A 23,850-nucleotide genomic window follows, 5' to 3' on the forward strand; every position below is an offset into this window, starting at 1 on the left:
ATACAATGGATTGCTTTAAGAAAGGTTCAGATGCCTTTTTGCTCGAGGAAAAGTATGTTACAAGAGTTAACACAACTACTATGGAATTATTACAATGAAATTATTACTGTCATGCTGTTTGAGAGGAATGAGAGGGAGAGGAAGAGGCACTAGTTCTAATAATAACACCATAATACACAACAGCTGTGAATATCTTGTAGATTATCTTTATCAAATGGTGTTTAGTTGCTGATATTTGTGCCACGTGACTCACTGGAACTTGTGTATTATAAAAAAAAACTAACCCCTGTAAAATATGAGAATGCTAGGAGACACCTCACAGTTTCATGACCTTTATAAAAGCACTACAGTCTGCAGTTTTGTACCTTTATATGGTCACAGAACCCCTCAGTGACTTCTAATATCCTTATCATTTACAGTAGGGGGTACATTATCCCTTATAATACACAAGTGATACTCAGAGTTCCCTGTATAACTCAGCCTGCAGCCTTGTGCCTTTATATGGTCACAGAACAACCCCTCAGTGACTTCTAATATCCTTATCATTTACAGTAGGGGGTACATTATCCCTTATAATACATGAGTGATACTCAGAGTTCCCTGTATAACACCCTGCAGCCTTGTGCATTTATATGGTCACAGAACAACCCCTCAGTGACTTCTAATATCCTTATAATTTACAATAGGGGGTACATTATCCCTTATAATACATGAGTGATACTCAGAGTTCCCTGTATAACTCAGCCTGCAGCCTTGTGTCTTTATATGGTCACAGAACAACCCCTCAGTGACTTCCAATATCCTTATCATTTACAGTAAGGGGTACATTATCCCTTATAATACATGAGTGATACTCAGAGTTCCCTGTATAACTCAGCCTGCAGCCTTGTGCCTTTATATGGTCACAGAACAACCTCTCAGTGACTTCTAATATCCTTATCATTTACAGTAGGGGGTACATTATCCCTTATAATACATGAGTGATACTTAGAGTTCCCTGTATATGGCCACAAAGTGTAAAACATTTGTACACTGAATCAACAATTGAATCAACAAGTGAGCTGGCAGTCTCCTCTCCGAAAAGCTGCTCCTTTGCCTTAAATGACCTTAAATGACGTCCTTCTGTGCAACAAATGTGTGATCCCTTAAAGAAGTAAAGTTAGACCAATAGATTCCTGAAAGCACCTTGGCCTTGAGTTCTGTGAGTGTGAAATCAGTGAAGCTTTGAGCATGTAGTATATAAGTGTGAGTGTGCACTCTACAAGGGTTTTTTGTGGGTGTGTGAGTGTGTGTGACAGTGTGAGTTCCGTGTATGGGAATTTCAGTGCCGCTTTGTTGGTCAGAGTGTATTAATCATTATTGCGTGTTTACTATAAAAAGCACTTACTTTTAGTGTGACTGTCACATTAAATAAGAGAGTCTGTGATCCACTTGCCAAAGGCACAAATTTATGAGCCGTTTGTTCAGACTCATTAAAGCAAAACTCTAGAAGGTAATGGCAACGGACGTAAATGTGTTGCAGAGGGAAAGACTGAACGTTGGTGGGGGAGAGCAGGGTAATTTATGACCACAATTTTAAATTAAATTCATTTAAAGCCATGAATATCCTGTAAATTATAAAGTGAATAAAGTACTCCCTATTGTAAAATATAAGGATATTATAAGTTACCAAGGAGTTTCATGACCATATAAAAGTACGAGGCCGAAGGGCGAGTGTTTTTTTTGACGAATTTATTCGCCGGTGGTGAAGCGCGGAAATTCACTGCGAATTCGTCCCTGGCGAATAAATTCACCCATCACTAGAACAGGTGCACCAGACTTGTCTAGCAAATCAGATACAAATGGCATCTTGAAAGCTGTCAGTGGTGTAACTATAGAGGAAGCCGACCCCACAGTCGCAGGAGGGCCCAACTGCTGGGTAGGGTTGCCACCTTTTCGACCAGTGGAGACCGGGCAGGGAGCTGTGATGTAGAGGGGATGGTGCTTTGATGTATAGGGGCGGGGCCATGACATAGAGGGGCGGCCGTGATTTAGAGGGGGAGAGCTATGATGTGACGATCAGTGATTGGCCAATCGGCGTGTCAGTCATGGGGAAGTTTTGACCCGGGCAGCCTTTCAAAATACCGGGCTGTCCGGGTCAAAACCGGACAGGTGGCAACCCTACTGCTGGGTCTGCTTTCTCCATAGTTAACAAGAATCTTCCCCGCCTTCCCCAGCCACTCTCTTACCTGGGGCGGGAAGCAGAGACATGGGGCAGAGAGTGGGTGGAGTCTGGGCGGGGAGTGGGCGGAGGCAAGCTGTGAATACCACCCCCCCATCTGAAAATTCTAGGCACAGACCCATAGTTGATGTGGACACAATTACACTGGACGTATGGGGGAAATTGTGAATTATGGGTAAAATAATGATGATTTGCATCCAAAATTGCCCTTTGCAAACCGCACGTGAGTTCATAAATGACGGCAATGAGATGCCAGGAGATAAATGTTTTCCTGAATGAATAATGGCAACAGTAACGTTTGGAGGTGGCGGAAAAATGCTCTAGGGCAACTTTCTATGGTTTGGGCTCCTGGTTCCTAGATAGCGATCCTTAATGTCCAGGGACATTCCCAACAATTCCCTACTTTCCTGTTTCAGCCCAATATTGCCCCCCCCATGTACAAAGCCAGGTCCATACAGAATGGGTTTGCTCAGATGGGAATGGAAGAACTTGACTGATCTGCAGAGATCCCTGTGCTCTAGTGGGGCACGTTGGTGTGTCCAGCTCCTGTAAAAAGCTTCCTACCTCAGTGTGACTTGTCTGCTCCACAACCACATGGGAAAAGCGAGCAGACGTCCATAATAGATGTTGCGTGTGTGCAGTGTAGAATTCTGTATACTCACTTACATAATCATTGGTGCCAAGATGTATAAACCTTTGTGCCGTTTACATTTATTTTTCACTGTACATTCCAGTTGTCTAAAAAAACATCATGGGTTTCTTGTTTGCAGCTTATGTCCCCTGTAAGAGCACTGATGGGCTTTCCAGATTTTCAGTTCAAACGGGACATGATGATAAAATAAGCTTTGCCAGAAACCATATTTATTATACAGGTATGGGACCTGTTATCCAGAATGCTCGGAGACCTGGGGCTTTCTGGATAACAGATCTTTCCGTAACTTGGATCTTCATACCTTAAGGGACAGATTTAACAAGGGTCAAAGTGAAAATTCGAAGTAAAAAAAAAAATCGAATTTCGAGCTATATTTGTGTATTTCGACTAGGGAATAGTCCAAATTCTATTTGAATTTGAATAAAATTTGAAAATTCGAAATTTATCATGTACTGTGTTTTAAAAATTTGACAATTCGCCTTCTAAAACCTGCCCAATTGCTGTTTTAGCCTATGGGGGACCTCCCATAACCTTTATAGAGTCAATTGGTGGACTTTGAAAAATCAACGTTTTTTTTTTTTTTTTTAAAATACTTCGAATCGAATTCGATCATACTTCAATTTGAACGATCGAATACAGCCTAATCGACCACAAAAAAAACGTAGATTTTTTAAATAAATTTTGGTTGGTCTTTTTTTATTCGAATTTATTAAAAAAAACTCTCATTACTTCAAAATTCGACCCTTGATAAATCTGCCCCTAAGTCTACAAAAAAATTACATCAATATTAACTAAAACCCAATAGGCTGGTTTTGCTTCCAATAAGGATAAATTATATCTTAGTTGGGATCAAGTACAAGCTACTGTTTTATTATTACACAGAAAAAGGAAATCATTTTTTACATTTTTAATTAATTATTTGTATATAATGGAGCTTATTGGAGACGGCCTTTCCATAATTCAGAGCTTTCTGGATAAATGGATTCCGGATAATGGATCCAAGACCGGTAATGGGAGAGTAATGTGACCTGAGTAGTGTCTATAGTATAGTTCAGTGATCCCCAACCAGTTGCTAGGGTAGATTTGACTCTAGCAACCGGATTGCGGAAAATGCAAACTGGAGAGCTGTTGCATAAAAAGCGAAATAACTCAAAAACCACAAATAATAAAAAATGAAAACCAAATGCAAATTCACTCTCTACGTCATACTAAAAGTTAATTTAAAGGTGAACAACTCCTTTAATATTTCTTTGATATCCATTGCGTGCCACTGGGAGGATAGAAGTTCAAGGTGGCTGATTATTCGTTTTTGGGTATATTTTTCCAGTTATCCCCAATAAAATGTTCATTACATCTGTTCCCAGTGGTGACAGTTGCGGTATCAACACGTTAATCATCGCTCCCCTGTCTCGCTGCGCTGCGGGATCAGTGTTTATGCCTCGGGAGCGGCTCTGCAAAGATGTTCTTGTGTTTAGTGTTTGTAACATTCTGTTAAAACACTAAAAGGCATTTTACGGACTTTTGTTGTACAGAAACTGTCAGAGAGCATCATCTGTATTTTTTATTGCTGGGCTGGATTTAGCGTAGGGAGCGATGCAGCCGGCCGCATGTACAAATAATAAAAGACACTGAATGATGTTAATCATAACACCAGCTGCTTAATGCCCCTGTTTATAGAAAGGAAAACATTATGGAAGTCAGGCCCATTGGGCAAGGCTCTAATAAGGTCATTGTTGCCTCTTCTAGAGCAGAAACTTCAGCTTTCTCTGCAAAAGCCCCAATCTAGACTGAATGTTCATCATAAAGGATATATATATATATATATATATATATATGTAGCGCTATATTAAACAGTTTTAGCTACTTTCTTTGTGGGAATAATGCCACAAATTAGGCCCTCTCTCTCAGGGGTAAGCCCTCGCAGGAGGCAGGGTGTAGTGCAACTGTAACCAGGTGCAGTGTCGGACTGGCCCACTGGGATACCAGGAAAATTCCCGGTTGGCCCAGGTGTCAGTGGGCCTCTTGCTTCTAAACATTTAGCCTATAACATGGTCATTCCCTATTTTGTTATGGGAGAAAAAAGCTTAATAATGGAAGAATATAGTAAGTAGATATAAAAGAATAGGAGAATAAAGAGTTAGAGTGTGGAGTGGAGGAATAATAGTTTGGAAAGTGGGCCCACAGTCTAAGGTTTTCTGGTGGGCCCCTGGCATCCCAGTCTGACACTGACCAGGTGCAATAGCACAATGATGGGCGCCAGTAGTTCTTTAACGCTTAAACAATGAACTGTTTCAAAAGAAATTCTATATGCCCCCTTGGATACCGGTGGCCTGGCGCTGCCCAACTTGAAGGCTTACTACTTGGCAGCCCAGACTGCCTATGTTCATTGGTGGCTGGTGCCTAATGCAGAGAACCCTAATATGCAGCTACAGGCTTCGTGGTTGGGGTCGGTAGAGGCATTGCGGAATGCTCCCTATAGAGCACACACCGATCTCCCCAAGGAACTGGCAGTGGTGACAACTACCCATAGGGCTTGGCTTTCCGCTCTCCATATGACAGGGGTTGACCCACCATTGCTCTCCCCGAATTTGCCACTCTGGAGAAACTCTACTCTAATCCACTTTACTGACCTCCCCAACTTCCAAGACTGGCCATTAGGGGGCATTAAATCTTTGTCGGCTGTCTTAGAGGATAATATGTTTATATCTTACACTGTGCTTAGAGACAAAATGACGGTTCCTAATCTGAGACTCCATGCATACTTTCAATTGAGAGAGGCCTTTTTGTCACAGTTTCGCTCCCAACTACTGGTAACCGAGGACTACCCACTGTTGGAACTAGTCCAGACGGAAACGCCAGCTAAATTGGTATCCCGTATCTATTGGCTGCTGGTTCGTGCCCCTGTGGCCCCGTTCCACCGCACTTATCTTAAATGGCGTGACACTTTAGGAGACCTGGAGGAGGACCAGTGGGAAGAGGTGACTGACAATCTCTATCACTTTTTAGTATCCTCTCGAGATAGACTGATACAATACAAGTTCCTCCACCAGGTCTACCTAACACCGGCTAAGCTACACAGGTTTGGCAGTAGGGCAAATGGCAACTGCCACAGGTGTCAGGCGGAACAGGCCAACTTTCTCCACATGACGTGGCAATGCCCCCACATACAAGCTTTTTGGAGAGCGGTCACAACGCATCTTTCGACACAACTGGCTCTCCCCCCACTGCTTAATCCTCACTCCTGTCTGTTGGGAATTTTAGAGGGAGTTATTCATGGGAAACTCTTACACCTTCTCACTAGAGGACTGTTATATTATGCGAAAAAGTGTATTATATTGAGATGGATGGGACCCAGACCTCCCACACTGCCAATGTGGCGTAAGCAAGTGAATAATGTTCTCCCCCTGATCAAACTTACCTACCTGTCTAGGGGCTGTCCGGACAAGTTTGATAAAATTTGGCGCCCATGGACTGATGCTGAGGGCATTTCTGTTGTAGGTGAATAAAACTTGTATCTGTTGGTCATGGGGTACTCTGTATGCATTCTTTGTAACTGATGAACGGTACTGTTATTGGTCCGTGTCTCCCAGGCGGGAGCATACCCACCCCCCCCCTCCCCCTTGTCTTGTGAATGAAAATCAATAAAAACTTTTTGGTTTAAAAAAAAAACAAACAATGAACTGTCTTTATTTAATTTAGCACATAGCACATATCCACAATGGAGCTTAGAACAATCAGACAGCATAAAGGTAGCATATACTCACAGAACCAGTATAGGCTGAATCCCTACAGGCCAGGGAATATATAGCAGAGAGAGTTGCAGCTTGCGAGGGGTATTGCCCAGTTTTCAGGATATCTTGCAGTGGCATCCAGAGGAATTCCTATCATCCCTAGTCTCAACACTTTAGTCCCTACTCCGGGTCAGTAATACCCTGTGATCTTAATACCTCTAATATCCTCGGCGGAGCCTTGAGCTGCTCAACTGAATAACCTCTCTATCACTCCTAGAGTGATCTATAAATGAGTATGCTATCTAATTACTAGGGCCAATGCGCCAAGGGTCGACATGTACCCACTCCCTTCCAGCCTGCTTGGTTGGGCTAAAGTAATGGACCCAGACCTCATGGTTCCCAAGACCTTTATACTACTGCACAGTGCCATCTGGTGTACACTGTGAGAACTGCAGGGGTTACATAAGCACAAGGTCCCCATCAGGACCTACTTAGGAGTCCATATTACTAGGGATGTGCCTGTCAGTAATGTGTAAGGGTGTCTAAATTTTCAAATCCCTAAATCAGATTATTGTCTAACCCCTAAAAATGAATGTTGCTAAAAATTGCATATTTTATATAGTGAACTTATTGCACCAGCCTAATGTTTCAGCTTGTCAATAGCAGCAATGATCCAGGACTTCAAACTTGTCACAGGGGGTCACCATCTTGGAAAGTGTCTGTGACACTCACATGCTCAGTGGGCTCTGATTGGCTGTTGAGAAGCTAAGCTTAGGGCTCGTCACTAATTATCCAGCAGAAAATGAGCTTCCCTGGCTGTAATATAAGCTGATGCTACAGGTTTGCTGATTATTAAATTCCGATGCTAATTGCACTGGTTTCTGTGCTGCCATGTAGTAATTATCTGTATTAATTACTAATCAGCCTTATATTGTGACATTTCTATTCTATGTGTACTGTATATTGTGAGTGGGTCCCTAAGCTCAGTAAGTGACAGCAGCACAGAGCATGTGCAGTGAATCAGCAGAAAAGAAGATGGGGAGCTACTGGGGCATCTTTGGAGACACAGATCTTTACTACTAAAGGGCTGCGGTTGCCTTGGGCTGGTACAGAAGCACAAAACATAACGTACAACATTTCTAGCTACTTCTTTAGTTAGGCTTTAGTTCTCCTTTAAATCCTTGCCTACCATGTAATTTTCCATTCACTCCCAGTCATGGCCACGCCACGCCAGGTACCCCAGACAACGTGGCTGGCAGCGTAACCCCCCTATCCCTGCACACACGTTTCATGCATACAAACGAGCACGGATTCACATTTTTGTGCTTTGGAATTGTAGAGCAAGACTCCTTCAGATTAGGGGTAGGCAGCAGGGAAGGTACGTGCCTGGCACCCCCCAAGCTATGCGCCCTAGGAACATTCCTCTTCTGCTTTCCCCTAGTTCAGGCCCGTCTCCCAGTTATGTGTGACTTTCTGAGTTTCACCACTCATCCAAGCTGCTTCTTTAGTTGTGTTAGACTTAACTCTAGATACTTTATGAATGAGAATCTTTATAAATTCTCAGTATTTCATTTCATTGAGTGTTCCTTTTAGGCCCGAGCCTGGAAAATGTCTAACTAGTTTCTTGCAGCAGCCCATAGCTACATGAGTGGGTGGCACAAGACACACTTACTAGAGACACACAGCAGCACCCATCTGATATCATAGATACTTTGTGGTGCTGTCTACCTTGGTGAGCCCATCAATGGGCGCCCTGTCCCACCATGACAAAGTCTGGCCGCAGTATCTGACTTCTTACAAAACCCACATAGGCTTGCCACCCGGCTGGTATTTTACTGGTCTAGCCGGTAAAACACATGCCAGGGCCGGTACTACAATGTAGCTGCTGGTAATTTGTAATACCCTTAACAAAAGCCCTTGGCCCTCAGGCAGAAACTTACCTTTCCTTCGTCTTCTGCCCCTCTCGCGATGGGGCCCCGCACGCTTTTTCATCCCAACCCCCCGCGACTCAGCCCCTTTTTACGTCACGGCCCGCCCATTTAGTTACCGCCCCCACCACTGGCCAGTAATTTTTATTTAAAAAAGGTGGCAACCCTACACCCACTTGGCACAAACCTTAGACAGAGAATCATGAATGAAGCCACACCACTTCCCCAGCTTATTCTGACTTCTAAACATTGTCTTTTAATTTTTATGCTTAGACTTTCCTTATGGTTCAGGAAGAAGATGATGGTAAAGCACTTGCATGTTTCACAGTGCATCACAGTTACTGCTGTTAATTAATTTCAAAGTGTGAAATTGCCAGAGCTTTCTCTCTTTCTTCCAACACAGTCAGACAATCCCAACCATCCAGAAGTTCTTGCTGTGAATAAATGAGTTCAGAATTGCCCCGATCGACCCGCAGTACATTTCTCTCATTCACACAATGCAGTTCTTCAACCAAAACAAAATCAGTAACCATTCAGCTATTGAGCGCAACATCAACCTTGAGTTCACCTGCTTTTTAGCTTTCTCTCTGTTTATTATCTTTCACGTGACCTGCTTCATTCGGAAAATGATCAGGGCATCAACCGTGCTCCTCTCCTCCATCTGCTAATCAATACGTTTTATTAACTGGTACTTGGAGAGATGCAGTGATGGGAAATGCTGCAGAATGAGCTGAAAGACATGATCCATTTTACACTAAAGGTAATGTGAGGGCAGGTTGATCCTGGTTTTTTATGTGGACCAACAATTGGATGACATAGAGGGTCATCATTGGATGACCCATAGGGGTAAATTTATCAAAGAGTGAAGTTCCGCCACTAGAGTGCAATTCTGCAGGTCTCAATTCATTTCTATGGGATTTTGAAAGGCGTATTTATCAATGGGTGAAAGTGAAAGTTCACCCTTTGATAAATAAGCCTATAAAAATCCCATAGAAATGAATGGAGAGTGGCGGAACTTCACTCTAGTGGCGGAACTTCACTATTAACTTCACTCTTTGATAAATATACCCCATAGTGTGTAGACTGCTTTCATGACTAGTGATGGGCGAATTTATTCGCAAGGCGTGAATTTGCCGTGAATTTCCGTGATTCGCGCCTGCGATGCGAAAATTCACCGGCGTCCGTTTTTTGGACACCAGCAAAATTTCGGCAAAAACAGACGCCGGCATCAAAAACGAATGCCGGCGTCAAAAATGAGACGCCAGCGATGTTTCGCTAATTTTTTGCCGTTTTGTGGGAAATTCACTCATTTTTTGACGAAGCGAAATGCCCCAAATTCACCCATCACTATCCATGACCCCACATGCTCCATCCAAAGGAATTGTATCCAGCCGTATTGATTAATCAGATATTGATTGGGGAAGCCGTTATTTTTTTACATAATCCTCACTCTGAAAACGATAGACGCAACTTGGTTCTGATTTGAATCAAAAACAGATGTGCAACCGAATGGAGCAAGTCAATAGGTTCTGGAATTCTCATAAAAAATAACATAGAATGTGAATAAAGAAAGAATTATTAAGCAGACATAGTCCAACGGTTTGTGTGTATAGTGATCAGCTCTTGGTTGGAACATGTTCTGTTGAAAAGTAGTCAGAAACATAAAACGTTATTATTCATAATAGCAAAATACTCGTCTGTCTGGGTCGCTCTGATTAGCGCTCCATTATGTTTATGCGCCAGCGCATCTAATATATCAAATGTCTCCGTCTTTGCCGAGTATTAGTCGGCATTTATAGAAAAGCAGCTTTTATCATGTTCTCATAAAAGCTCAGTGAGGAATAAATCCAACATCTGCTTTGTTTCTGCGTCGTTGGTAATGAGTCATTTATCATATGTAAATATATTAAACAGAGCCCAGCCAGTTGAGTGGAAAGACAATTGGAGAAAAGATCTTGTATTTAATTAAACATTTCATTTTATAAGTAGGATGCACTTGGACAAAGGGATATTCTACACTGGGGGAACCCTGCTTATCTGGATATGTGTATGTTTATTTTGGAAGGTACACCAAGAATTGTTTGTGGGCTCCATTAAAATAATGCTAATGATAGCTAAATTATAATTTGAGGTGTTTCAAGGTATTGGATATCACTAACTCAGGTACCTTCCAGACAGATAATCAGGTCAGGAGATGTTTGGCCAGTATGCATGGGAATGTAGAGAAGTCACCATCTAATGCATATTATCTCAACGCCTCGGACCTCCAATGGAGACCATAATTGTTTCAGGAAACTCTAGTCATTCTGTTCTTTCACGTAAATCCATTAAACGCATATCTGATACAGTTTCCTTGCCCTTGCATTTTTTCGAAGGTGAAAGGTGAGATTCTTCCTGCTCCATAATGTCTATAGGATTACGGCATCTCCGCTGTCTGCCTTTGGTGATCTCTGTGCCTTCATTATTGAGGCCTTTGTTCATGGCTGCTGACACTGGCCCCATTTTTTATGAGTAACGTGACATAAAAATCTTTTTGGGATAAGCCTTGAACACAAAACAAAAGAAAAACGAACTAGGAACATTCTCCCGCTGAGTCTTGGAAACCGTAATTTAGTCCCCTTGTTGGCATGGTTTGTTATCACTTCACACTGAAAAATGTACTCCTTGCTAAAGCCGGGCCTCTAGTAAATGAAAAAGCTGAGATATATAATTTCTGTGTTTATTCTAGGAATTCAGCTGAAATCAACTTGGCTTTTAGTGAAGGCCACATCTGAGGGCTGCAAGTGTAAATTGGAATGTACCTTTACAGTGTATCCAAAAGACAACAGGATTAAGACCAAAAACACCTGAGCAGTCTTTCTACACCGTAATGGAATTATGATCAATAGGGCCCGGGTGCCCAAGGGGGTGCGGGCCTGGGTGTGATTGCACCCTTAGTAGTTCCGCCCCTGTTACTACACTTTTTGTATCTTCTCAAGCTTGTAACATTTGGTTAACATTGAATGGGGCTTGACTAGGACCTCTCTCTTTTCTTGTGGGAAATGCTTAAACATCACAGTTTTCTTGGTGGATATCCACTCCCTTACATATCATTTCTAAATTGCACTTTTTGTGAATATCTTGAATATGGCTTATCAGATAAAAGATACATCCTTCACCTACTGTATTTCATTGGTTCCAAAACTTGCATCTATGGCTGTAGCTGGTCTCCAACTATCTCTTCATAGCTCTGGTCTGGTTGGTAGATTGATGGATATCCATAAACTGTAGAAATAGATAGTTCAGTTCATAGATCACGGATAAATCAGTTCATCTAGATTTGGTAAAATAATCAAATCAACAGTTTAATTTGGAAGAGTATCAAAAGCTTCCTCAACAACTTTTCCCTAAACATACCCCTCCGTTGATGTAAATGAGATTGGCCCAGGTAGTTCTTCATAAACTATCACAGGGACTCATTGTAATCAATATACTGTGGTTAATGAACTGCTACATCACAGACCCATTTTACCAGTGGAATGTAGCAGGCGATCGCTAGATCTGTCAGGCCATCACCCAGTAGGATTCTGGGTTGCACTGGCTGAAGCTGTAGATGTGTTTACTGACTAGTTACATGGAGAGTCACCTGAGTCTAAGGGCCTTGCATCCAGAGAGACAAGAGTTCTGGGCTTGAGGAGGTTTCAGCCAAATTGTCATATATTATGTCTGAACTTGCTTTCTTCTAAAAAGGCTCTGACCAAATGTTTGAAAACAGAGGAGCTTGAGCAAAAATGTGATTGCAAAAAATTTACCAAGGTGCAAATATGAGTGAAAAGACCTACAGTAGTCAAGCTTGCTTTGCTCTCCTAGTATGGGTTGGTCTAATCCAGGGATCCCCAAACTTTTGAACCCGTGAGCAACATTCAGAAGTAAAAGGAGTTGAAGAGCAACACAAGCATGAAAATGTTCTTGGGGTGCCCAATAAGTGCCGTAATTGGCCATTTGGTAGCCTCTATGTGGATTGTCAACCTACATTGAGGCTCTGTTTGGCAGTTCATCTGGTTTTAATACAACCAGAAATAAGCACCTGCTTTGAGGCCACTGGGAGCAACATCCAAGGGGTTGGAGAGCAACATGTTGCTCACGAGCTACTGGTTGGGGATCACTGTCTAATGCATGGTTGGCATGGTATGCGTCTCTGCCTGTGCTTCGCTCTGTAAAAAGGAGGGGTGGGAGGAACATGGGCTTCCCCAGGAATGCCCCAAAATGTATGCATCATTTACATTTCGCAATTTGGGGAACACTATGATAATGCAATGGGCTAGGAAGCTCTGCTGATATTACTTACTTGGTTTCCTTGTGTCTCTGTTAGCCGGGCTCTACAACCAGATATTTAATCAGATTCAGGGTGCAGAGTTCAGCTTGCATGTGCCACTGGTACAGGTACAATATAATAATAATAATAATAAATGGGGTATCCTTGTGAGATAAGGGATGAGATTGCCCTGCAGAGCTTACAACCTAAGTGGATTTGAATTTACCCATTCTAGACTCAAATAAGTTTCAATATGACAAGACATTTCCATCTCTTTGGCTCATCTTTATGTTTATTTTCCACCTGTTGATCATTACTTACTTGAATGGTTTTCAGTGAATCTCCAGTGTCCATCTATAGACAGTACTGACAGTCTGAGTGGAAATATGCTCCTGCTAATATCTTACAGCACAGAACTCGTCACCGTTCAAGACAAATGTGAGGTTCTGCTTACTAGGTCCAATTAACGTAAAGAACAGAGATATGAGTAAATAAGTATGAGTTAGAGTATGAGTATGAGTAAGTGCCCATTTGGCATGAAACGAGTTAGGCTATGTATGGCCTAATACTTTTTAAACTTTATAAGTATTATTGCTACTGTTTCCACTGTCTGTTGGTCTCAATACCTTAGTGATGTTGGCAACCCTTCAACTGGGGTTTATGTAGTGAGACCATATGTTATTACAGTCCAGATTTTTGTATCCAAACGTATTTTTGGAGCAGACTTACACACCATTTATTCCTGTTGTTTTAAAGAACAGAGAAGGCCAAATGGATATCGGTGCTAGGAATAGGTTTATGAACAAGGAAAAGAGTAAAGAACTTTACTAGCTTGCAGGGCCGGCCTTAGGCCTATTGGACCAATTGGGCCCAATAGGGCCCCGCACCTCTGGGGGCCCCGCACCTCAGGGCAGCACAGATAATATTTCCCTCAGCACATGATGCTGCCTGGCCTGCCCCCAACTTTGAGAGTCCAGCCCATCCCCAAATCCATAGGTCCAGCCAACCCCCAACTCTGATAAGCCAGCCTATCCCCTAACTCCATAGGTCTAGCCTGCCCCCAACTCTCATAGGCCCAGCTTTCCTCCAACCTTGATAGGCCCTGCCTGCCCCCAATCCAACCAAGCCTGCTCCCAAGCTGAATCGGCCCAGCCTGCCCCAAACTAATTGGCCCAGTCCACTCTCCTATTTCCTCCCTCCCTCTCTTACCCTGTGTGCCCCTATTATGTGCCCCTATTATGTGCCCCTATTTCATCCCTCTCACTCTCTTACCTTGTCTGCCCCTTTCCTTTCTATTTTGTGCCTGTATGCCCTTATTTTCCTAAATACTTGGTGTGTCAGTAGCCAGCAACACTTTGTCTAGGGGCCCCGCCAACATGGTCCCAATTGGGCCCCACATTTGATAGGATCAGCCCTGCTAGCTTGGACCTGACCAGCGTAGAGCATACATCCCAAATGTCCTGTTTTTTGCTGGACAGTCCCGATTTTGGCAGCTCAACCCTGCACTGAACAGCCAGAAAAATATACAACGTTTCTAAAACTTAATTGGCTTTTAGCAGAGAGCCCAGAATATGTGGCAGGTGCACTTAGATACTTTTGTAACAATTTAATATAAGCAAAGAAACAATTGTAACTATTTAAGTTAAGCAGGTCTCTTGGGGAAATTGTGACTTGCAGCTTAAAGGGCAAGTCACCTTCATTAGCAAAACTGTAATAAAATACAAACCACAGAAATGTGTTTAAACTTTCATAACCTGCCAAATTTTGGAAAATGAACATGGTAATTAGGGGGGTGTGGCCACAAAAATGGGTGTGGACAAAACATTTTCCCAGCGCAGCAAATCTTTTTGTCACTTTATTTCCAAAAAGACAAATCTGAAGGTTCAGGAAACTAGTATAATGCAGACTAGTAGCAGGTGGAGACAACTAGACAGTGGCATAACTAGATACTGGGCACCACATCAAATTCATTTTAAAGTCCCCAACATATACAGGGGTTGCCCATAGGTAGTAACCCATGGCAACCAATCAAATTGCTGCATTTATTGTTCTACTTGCAGTTGGCTTCAAAAAGCTAATCACTGATAGGTTGCTATAGGTACTGTAACTGCCCATGGGCAAATTTGCCCAGTGTTGATAAATGAGCCCCAGTGACTAACAGCCAGATCTGGGTTTAGAAGGTCAGGAATAGAAGCGAGAAGCACCTGGAAAACAATGTGCAGATGTTTAGGAAACAGAGGCACCTGCAACTCATTAAGGTGGAACAGATCAGCCCACCATTGCCATGACTAGTGATGGGCGAATAAATTCGGGTGTTCGAATTTCCACGTTTTGCCACCGGCGAATAAATTAGCGCAGTCGGAAAATCAATAAAATTTGGGTGCGCGTCAGAATAGTTGCATAAAAATTTCACATGTCAAAATTATTTGGACGCCCAATGCATTTCACAAATTTTTTACCGTTTCGCAAATTTCACTGCAAATTCTCTAAATTTTCCGTGAAACTGGACAAATTCGCCCATCGCTAGCCATGACCAGTGTTCCTATATCGAGTCGAGTCGATTCAATGGCTAATAGAAACACCAGACAGGATCCTATATTTCAATATTAAAGGGCATGTAAAATCAAAAAAATAAAATCCCATTTTTACTTTCTTTAATGAAAAAGAAACCTATCTCCAATATACTTTAATTAAAAAATGTGTACCGTTTTTATAAGAAACCTGACTGTATGCAGCGAAATTCTCCCTTCATTTACTGCTGTGGATAGGAATTGTCAGACGTTCCCTAACTGCTCTGCATGGAAACAATCATACTTATGAACAGCAGGGGGAGCCCCAGCCTTACTTTTCAGCCATGCAGAACTCAAGCAGCTTTGTTTATGATGATCCCTAAGCAGCCCAGATCACACTGAGCATGTGCACAGTCTTAGTCTTGCAAAGATGTATAACAAAGTTACAAGATGGTGACCCCCTGTAGCCAACTTTGAAAGCATAAATTATTGTTTTGATTAGGCTTGTGGTGCAGTAAGTTGATATTTATGTTTATTATACAAAATACAGCATTTCTAGCCTTATTCTAGTTTAGACTTTACATGCCCTTTAACTATCTTGAATATGGGAAGCTGACTTTCCCAGATTATCAAATGGATTTCTTCACTTGGAGATGGATTTTATCCACCAGCAGATCAGATTTCTTTTCTCTCTGCTCCGCTGTCATATCCTATTTTATCCCATAATAATTATTCCCTGAAATCCCAATCAACATGAATAGCTATTGCCCTAAGTGTGAACAGAGCAGATGTTTCAGCTGCAAATAATGACCCCTGAAGTATAATAGTTCCCTGCCATAAAGCAAGACAGGGCTGCCGTGTTTGTGGCAAAAGACAAGTAGAAGAGGATAAATGGATGATAGGCAACCTGCTTCTTAGTGCAAGCTAATAGGTAACTTTAAGTTTTACAGAAGAATTTGTATATCTACCTTTATGGGGTTGGTCGCCTTTAAATTAACTCTTAGTAACTTTCTAAAGTTACCCCAAAGGTGAACCACTCCTTTAAAACGTTACAGTATAACTAGTGATATACGCGAATTCACTGCAAATTTCCGCATTTCTCTGCTGGCGAATACATTTGCGAATTTGCAGCAACATTTTCAACGCCAGCGACAAATAAACTAGGGATGCACCGAATCCAGGATTCGGTTCGGGATTCGGCCAGGATTCGGCCTTTTTCAGTAGGATTCGGATTCGGCCGAATCCTTCTGTCCGGCCGAACAGAATCCTAATTTGCATATGCATATTAGGGGCGGTGGGAAATCGCGTGACTTTATGTCACAAAACAAGGAAATAAAAAATGTTTCCCCTTCCCACCCCTTAATTTGCATATGCAAATTAGGATTCAGTTCGGTATTCAGCCAAATCCTATGCGAAGGATTCGGGGGTTCGGCCGAATCCAAAATAGTGGATTCGGTGCAACCCTAAATTAAACGCACACCCTTTGACTTTAATGCCTGTCAAATTGTCATTGGCGTCAGTTTTGATGCCCGCAAATTGATGCTAGCGTCAAAATTCACGTTTTGCGAATTTCATGGGAAATTCCAGAATTTTTGGGCAAAGTGGGATGATTTCGCCCATCACTAAGCATAACACAATGTTTCAGGTGCCATAAATCCTTTTAATAATGTGTGGGGTTCGATGGTAAAAACTGTCACGCATTATTGGCAATTTGCACCTCTGTCTTTAAATATTTTGACATTTCCTTTGCTCCTTTATTGGGAATACTTGAGAAGCAGGTGTTCATTCTTATTAAGCTCCTTCTTATTGGGTCACAGGTTTCACTGATGTTTTTGTTTCTTGACTAAAGGTCAGAAGGTGTTAAGGAGCCTTTAAGGTTTAGTTCACACGAGGAGATTCGGGGAGATTTTGTCGCCTGGCGACCAATCGCCTCGTCTTCTGAGCGTCTGCCTGTGTGAGGCAACTTCGGGCGACTATAGAAATTGCATCGCCGCGTGTGCATTAGCTCAGGCAACTTTTCATTGTAGCCAGTGGGAAAAAAGGCAGTTCGGGGAGATAGTCGCTCAGAAGACGAGGCGATTAGTCTCCAGGCGACAAAATCTCCCCGAATCGTGTGAACTAACCCTTACCATCTCCCTTCTTGGTGGGCTCCTTTCTCAGAGATGGGGTTAAGTTAACATAAGATAAACCTGATATAGTTTGGCAAATAATTAACTTTGAACACCGAGTTAAAAGAAGCAGACCATCCACAGGTGCGCCAGCATTCAATTATGTGTCAGTGCAAGGGGGAGGGGTGTCCGCCACATTTAAAGCAATTATCCTATATACAAAAGAGGACTTATCCCCCTATCCAGTTGCACTGTAGAGAATTAGACACAATATATTACAGTAAAAAGCAATATTTATTAATAACCATGCTAGTGAAACAAATGAAAACATATTTAAAAACCAACAGCGCTGCTGGAAACAAAAATCGGGGAATGCCCTGATGTTAGTTAGTGATCACTATTTTCCATGCTGGTTGAAAAACCTTGCGTAGGTAAAAAAATGTGATTGGAGCAGTATAGATGGTTTAGTATAACGTATTAGATGTAAACTCCCGGCAAAGATAAAGCATTACTTTTCTGCATTAATGTGAGTTAGTTTCAGACCACATTAAGGGCATACGTGCCAAAATGTCCTTTCTTCTCTGTATAAGAAGTATATCCCAAACAGGGTAGGGGCTGGCTCCCCTTGCAAGTCCCTCAGCGGAAGCCCCTTGAGCCGAGGTTAAGTGCAGGGTAAGTAAGGAGTTAGCTGTAGCAAACGCTGGATCCAATGTAGTAGCCTAAGGGCTATATATGCAGAACCCCAGTTCAGTATGCCAGCAAAAGGTTTCCTATACTTGCCCTTGTGTGGATATCGTCCGTGGAGTGGAACGCTCACAAATATCCGTCAGATCATCCCCGGGATAAAAAATGCATCCAATCCACAGGGGAATAACACCGCCTTGAGCCCAGCAGCGCCGAACTACTTCCGCTGAGGGACTTGCAAGGGGAGCCAGCCCCTACCCTGTTTGGGATATACTTCTTATACAGAAAAGAAGGGACATTTTGGCACGTATGCCCTTAATGTGGTCTGAAACTAACTCACATTAATGCAGAAAAGTAATGCTTTATCTTTGCCGGGAGTTTACATCTAATACGTTATACTAAACCATCTATACTGCTCCAATCACATTTTTTTACCTACGCAAGGTTTTTCAACCAGCATGGAAAATAGTGATCACTAACTAACATCAGGGCATTCCCCGATTTTTGTTTCCAGCAGCGCTGTTGGTTTTTAAATATGTTTTAATTTGTTTCACTAGCATGGTTATTAATAAATATTGCTTTTTACTGTAATATATTGTGTCTAATTCTCTACAGTGCAACTGGATAGGGGGATAAGTCCTCTTTTGTATATAGGATAAATAATTAACTTTTTAACTTTGAAATCATGAGCAGCTTGGAAGGGTCACTCGAGCCACATGTTACTTTTCATATTAACCGTTTCATTGTCTGAGGGGCACGCAGAACAAACGCGTCTCTATAAAGTTACCATTTATTGTGGGCTTTAAAGGGGTGGTTCACCTTTAGGTTAAAATTTAATATGTTAAAGAATGGCCAAATTTAAGCAACTTTTTAACTGGTCTTCATTATTTATATTTTTATCATTTTTGAATTATTTGCCTTTTTCTTCTGATTCTTTCTAATCTCTATCTCTAATAAAGACGTATATATGACCTATATGTACCACCCTATTCAAATTGATCTAAGTGTAAGTGTCAGTGTATTAATGAAGTTTTGCTAGGCAGAAATGAACATTAGCGAACGTTCAAAATGAAATTAACGCTAATTCAAAATTAATTAACGCTAATTAGCGTAGTGGTAGTGAATTTGCACCTGTCGAATTGGCGCGGTGTGTGGCAAAGCCTTCGCAGGCAAAAATTCGCCCTTTAGTGAATTTGCCCCATTGACTGCATGCTTTGTCACAGGTTCTGCAACATTGTTGCACCAGTCAGAACTGCTAGTGGTGAGATAATGAAGAGACAGAATAGCAATTACTTCTCCAAACAATATTGAAAGGATATGGGAAGTTTGTTGCGTAACTTGTCTTTGTTCTTTCAATGTCCCTCCAGAGTCGACGCACAGTTCGGTCGCACACGCAGAGGGAAGAGCCCAACCGGAACACAATAACTTGCTTTCGGATGTCGAGGCTTTGAATAAGGGCCTGCCAGGAACCCCGAAACCCCTGTTCAATAAAATAGATAGCATCAACGGATCCTTGCGAAGAACTAAGCGATTTTTGTCGTATCCGCGCTACGTGGAAGTGATGGTGGTGGCAGACAACAAGATGGTTGAATATCATGGAGCTAATCTGCAGCATTACGTTCTGACTCTCATGTCCATAGTAAGTAAACAAACGACTCCCGACTCTCTCTAGTGATGAGCGAAATTTTTCGCCAGGTTTTGAAAAAGACGCCCAGACTCCAATGGGTGAAAAAAGTTCTAAAAGGTAAAAATTTGTTGTGTGTCAAAAAAAAAAATTGCCGCCCATAAACTTCAATGCGTTTGGTTAATTTTCCACAATTTCGCAAATTTTCAGGGAAATGGCTCAGATTCGCCCCCATCACTAACTTTCTCTAAGCGGAGAAATTCAATGCAAGACAGGGAGTCTTCTCAGCTCAGTGATGGATGGGTGGGAACAATGGGAATGTCTTCAGTGGCCCCTTTTGAGGTCCTGCATTTTGTCAGGGGCCCCTCTTAGCTCAGATGTGTATAAACACTGACATATAAGCCACAAATATCCAGGACAGCAAGTCATGTTCACCCAAATCGTTTAGGGTGGGCTGCCAGTATTATCCAGAGAACAAATAATTACTCAGGTTAACCCCAAGGGAACCACTTGCCAGTTTGGGAACCACTTTCTTAAATTGTTACCTATCCTTATACAGGTATGACACCTGTTATCCAGAATACTTGGGAGCTGGGTTTTCTGGATAATGGATCTTTCTGTAATTTGGGTCTCCGTACCTTAAGTCTACTAAAAATTCATGTAAACATTAAATAAACCCAATAGGCTGGTTTTGCTTCCAATAAGGATTAATTATATCTTAGTTGGGATCAAGTACAAGCGACTGTTATACTAGTACAGAGAAAGGGAAAATCATTCTTGAAAAATGTGGATTATTTGGATAAAATGGAGTCTATGCGAGACGGCTATTCCGTAATTCAGAGCTTTCTGGATAATGGGTTTCCAGATAACCGCCATACTGTATATCTGAAAATGGTTTACAGTGAATGTATGTAAAAAGCATGTAAGTTAAAGGGCAAGTAAAGTCCTATTTCAACACTGTTGCAGGAAAACATGTTTTTTTTTCAAGTAGCATCAGTTAATAGTGCTGTTCCAGCAGAATTCTGCACTGAAATCTGTTTTTCAACAGAGCAAACAGATTTTTTTATATTTCATTTTGAAATCTAACATGGGGCTAGACATATTGTCACTCTCCCAGGTGTCCCCAGTCATGTGACTTGTGCTCTGATAAACTTCAGTCACTCTTTACTGCTGTACTGCAAGTTGGAGTGATATCACCCCCTCCCCCCCAGCAGCCTAACAACAGAACAATGGGAAGGTAACCAGAAAGCAGCTCCCTAACACAAGATAACAACTCCTTGGTAGATATAAAAACAGCACTCAATAGTAAAATCCAGGTCCCACTGTGACTCCTTCAGTTACATTTCTAAGACTTACAAATGGAGGGCAAATGCAAAAGATTGCTGAAAACAAATTTAGTGGGAGGTTAGCTCTATCTACGTATGGTGCTCAGTCACATTCCATGGCCAGCAAACCTATGCCATTATCAATAGAGTCCACCATGTTCCCCACCCATAAATTCAATCCTCTACTGTAGCCCTATAAAGCAGGGGTCCACAACCTTTTTTACCAGGAGCAACATTTAGATGTAAAAAGAGCTGGGGAGCAACACCAGCATGAAAAAAAAGTATTGGGGTGCCAAATAAGAACTATGGTTGACTATTTGGTAGCCCCTATGTGGACTGACAGCCTACATTGAGGCTCTGTTTGGCAGTACATCTGGTTTTTATGTGAATAAAACTTGCCTCCAAGCCTGGAATTGAAAAATAGCACCTGCTTTGAGGCCACTGGGAGCAACAGCCAAGGGGTTGGCGAGCAACTCCACTGATTGGGGATCACTGCTATAAAGCAATTTCCTACTTGGGTTTTACTTGACCTTTAGAATTGTGCCATGCAAAGAAACATGGAGCAACTGGACACTATGGAACTATAATATTCTCATGAAGTGCCGTACCTGGTGGACTTTATTGCACATACAACATTAATTAAATTGTGGCACTTATGAAGGGCCATGGTTTTATATAATCACACCCCTCCATAATTTAGGGGCCCCAGACTTTTTGTATTTCCAGTGAACTACATTGCGTGTTTATTAAACATATGGACATATTAATACTCATTTAGTTGGCCCGTATTTTATTCTTTCTATTTTCCCCCTTTTTTTCTACTATTCTGGGACAGAATGTTCCAAACACCTCCATTGTTGTTAAATGGTGACACTGCAGTGGATTATGTTGGCTAAATATAAATTCGTTATGGGTGTGCGTGAGTCTAAAATTGGCTGCCGGGTCCAGTGCAGAAGTCGTTCTAGGACTGGGCTTGTAACAGGGACCAATGGCAAACAGATCTATCGAGTTTGCAATACTGTAGGGCTGTGTCTCTGGTTTACAGGGAAGGGCTATTGCGCTGAATATTTCACTTAAAGGAAAACTATACCCCCAAAATGAACACTTAAGCAACAGATAGTTCATATTATATTAAGTGGCATATTAAAGAATCTTACAAAACTGGAATATATATTTAAGTAAATATTGCCCTTTTACATCTCTTGCCTTGAGCCACCATTTCGTGATGGTCTGTGTGCTGTCTCAGAGATCACCTGACCAGAAATACTTCAACTCTAACTGTAACAGGAAGAGATCACCTGACCAGAAATACTGCAGCTCTAACTGTAACAGGAAGAGATCACCTGACCAGAAATACTGCAGCTCTAACTGTAACAGGAAGAGATCACCTGACCAGAAATACTGCAGCTCTAACTGTAACAGGAAGAGATCACCTGACCAGAAATACTGCAGGTCTAACTGTAACAGGAAGAGATCACCTGACCAGAAATACTGCAGCTCTAACTGTAACAGGAAGAGATCACCTGACCAGAAATACTTCAACTCTAACTGTAACAGGAAGAAGTGTGGAAGCAAAAGACACAACTCTGTCTGTTAATTGGCTCATGTGACCTTACATGTATAGTTGAATCCTACGATCCCAGGGGGCGGCCCTTATTTTATAAAATGGCAATTTTCTATTTATGATTACCCAATGGCACATACTACTAGAAAAGTATATTATTATGAAAATGGTTTATTTACATGAAGCAGGGTTTTACATATGAGCTGTTTTATGCAATATCTTTTTATAGAGACCTACATTGTTTTGGGGTATAGTTTTCCTTTAACACTTATTACTTCATTTCTGTGCATTGCTGTAAGGCTTACATCGCTGTGTTTTTATTGCAGGTAGCCTCAATTTATAAGGATCCAAGCATCGGGAATTTAATTAATATTGCCATAGTTAAATTAGCAGTGGTCCACGATGAACAGGTAAATGACTTGCTTGTTTTATCAGGGCTTTCAGTGTTTTATTAGGGCTTTCAGTGTCAGGGCTCTGGGCCTGCAGTGAATGCTGGGAGTCGTAGTTTGCTGCAGCTGGATGGACAGTGAGTTTAATGCTATTGCTATTGGAAATCATTGGAATGTCTGTATTACCCTGACTGTCTATGCTTCTCTCATTAGGAGGGTCCGGCCATCTCGTTCAATGCTCAAAGCACTTTGAAAAATTTTTGCTTATGGCAACAATCCCAGAACAACCCAGATGACAATCATCCGTCACACCATGATACGGCCGTGCTCATCACCCGGTGAGGGACTGACTTTTACTTTGGCTTTATCATTTGTTCACAGACATGCACTAAGCTCAACAGCACTGGCTACTAACCCAGTCCCCCAAAATATTGAATATGTCACCCACCACCTTAAATAGGGTTTTTCCCGGGCAGCCCTTAAATAGTACCTGCTTACAGCCCCCCACACTAAACCGTGAACTCTGCCTTCGTACATCCCCCTAAACAGTCAATGCTTTCTGTCCTGCCTCCTATGCAGAAAATTATTCCAGCCCTATCCCCTTTAAGCCACACCCCATAAACAATGTATACATGCCTCACCCATTGAAAAGTACATGCTTTCAGCTCCACCTCCAAAACATTGCATTTTTACAGCCCCACCCTGTAAACCACATATGCATCCTGCCCACCCCTAAACATTGCATGCATCCAGCTCCCCCCTTAATATTGCATGCATCCAGCCCCACTCCTAAACATTGCATGAATCCAGTACCAACCAT

The 23,850-nt window shown here is 42.0% G+C and overlaps 1 protein-coding gene across 3 annotated transcripts in view; it reads left to right on the forward strand.

Moving 5' to 3' along the window:
- Positions 1-23,850, forward strand: part of adamts9.S (ADAM metallopeptidase with thrombospondin type 1 motif 9 S homeolog) — a 157,083-nt gene that overhangs the window by 22,167 nt on the left and 111,066 nt on the right. For all 3 annotated transcript variants that reach the window (XM_041561788.1, XM_041561789.1, XM_041561790.1), the window contains exons 4-6: positions 19,496-19,767; positions 22,968-23,051; positions 23,244-23,368. In XM_041561788.1, the coding sequence (XP_041417722.1) occupies positions 19,496-19,767; positions 22,968-23,051; positions 23,244-23,368 (481 nt within the window). The remainder of the gene's footprint in view (positions 1-19,495; positions 19,768-22,967; positions 23,052-23,243; positions 23,369-23,850) is intronic.

The sequence above is a fragment of the Xenopus laevis genome, chromosome 4S (assembly GCF_017654675.1).
Source record: "Xenopus laevis strain J_2021 chromosome 4S, Xenopus_laevis_v10.1, whole genome shotgun sequence".
NCBI lineage: Eukaryota > Metazoa > Chordata > Amphibia > Anura > Pipidae > Xenopus > Xenopus laevis.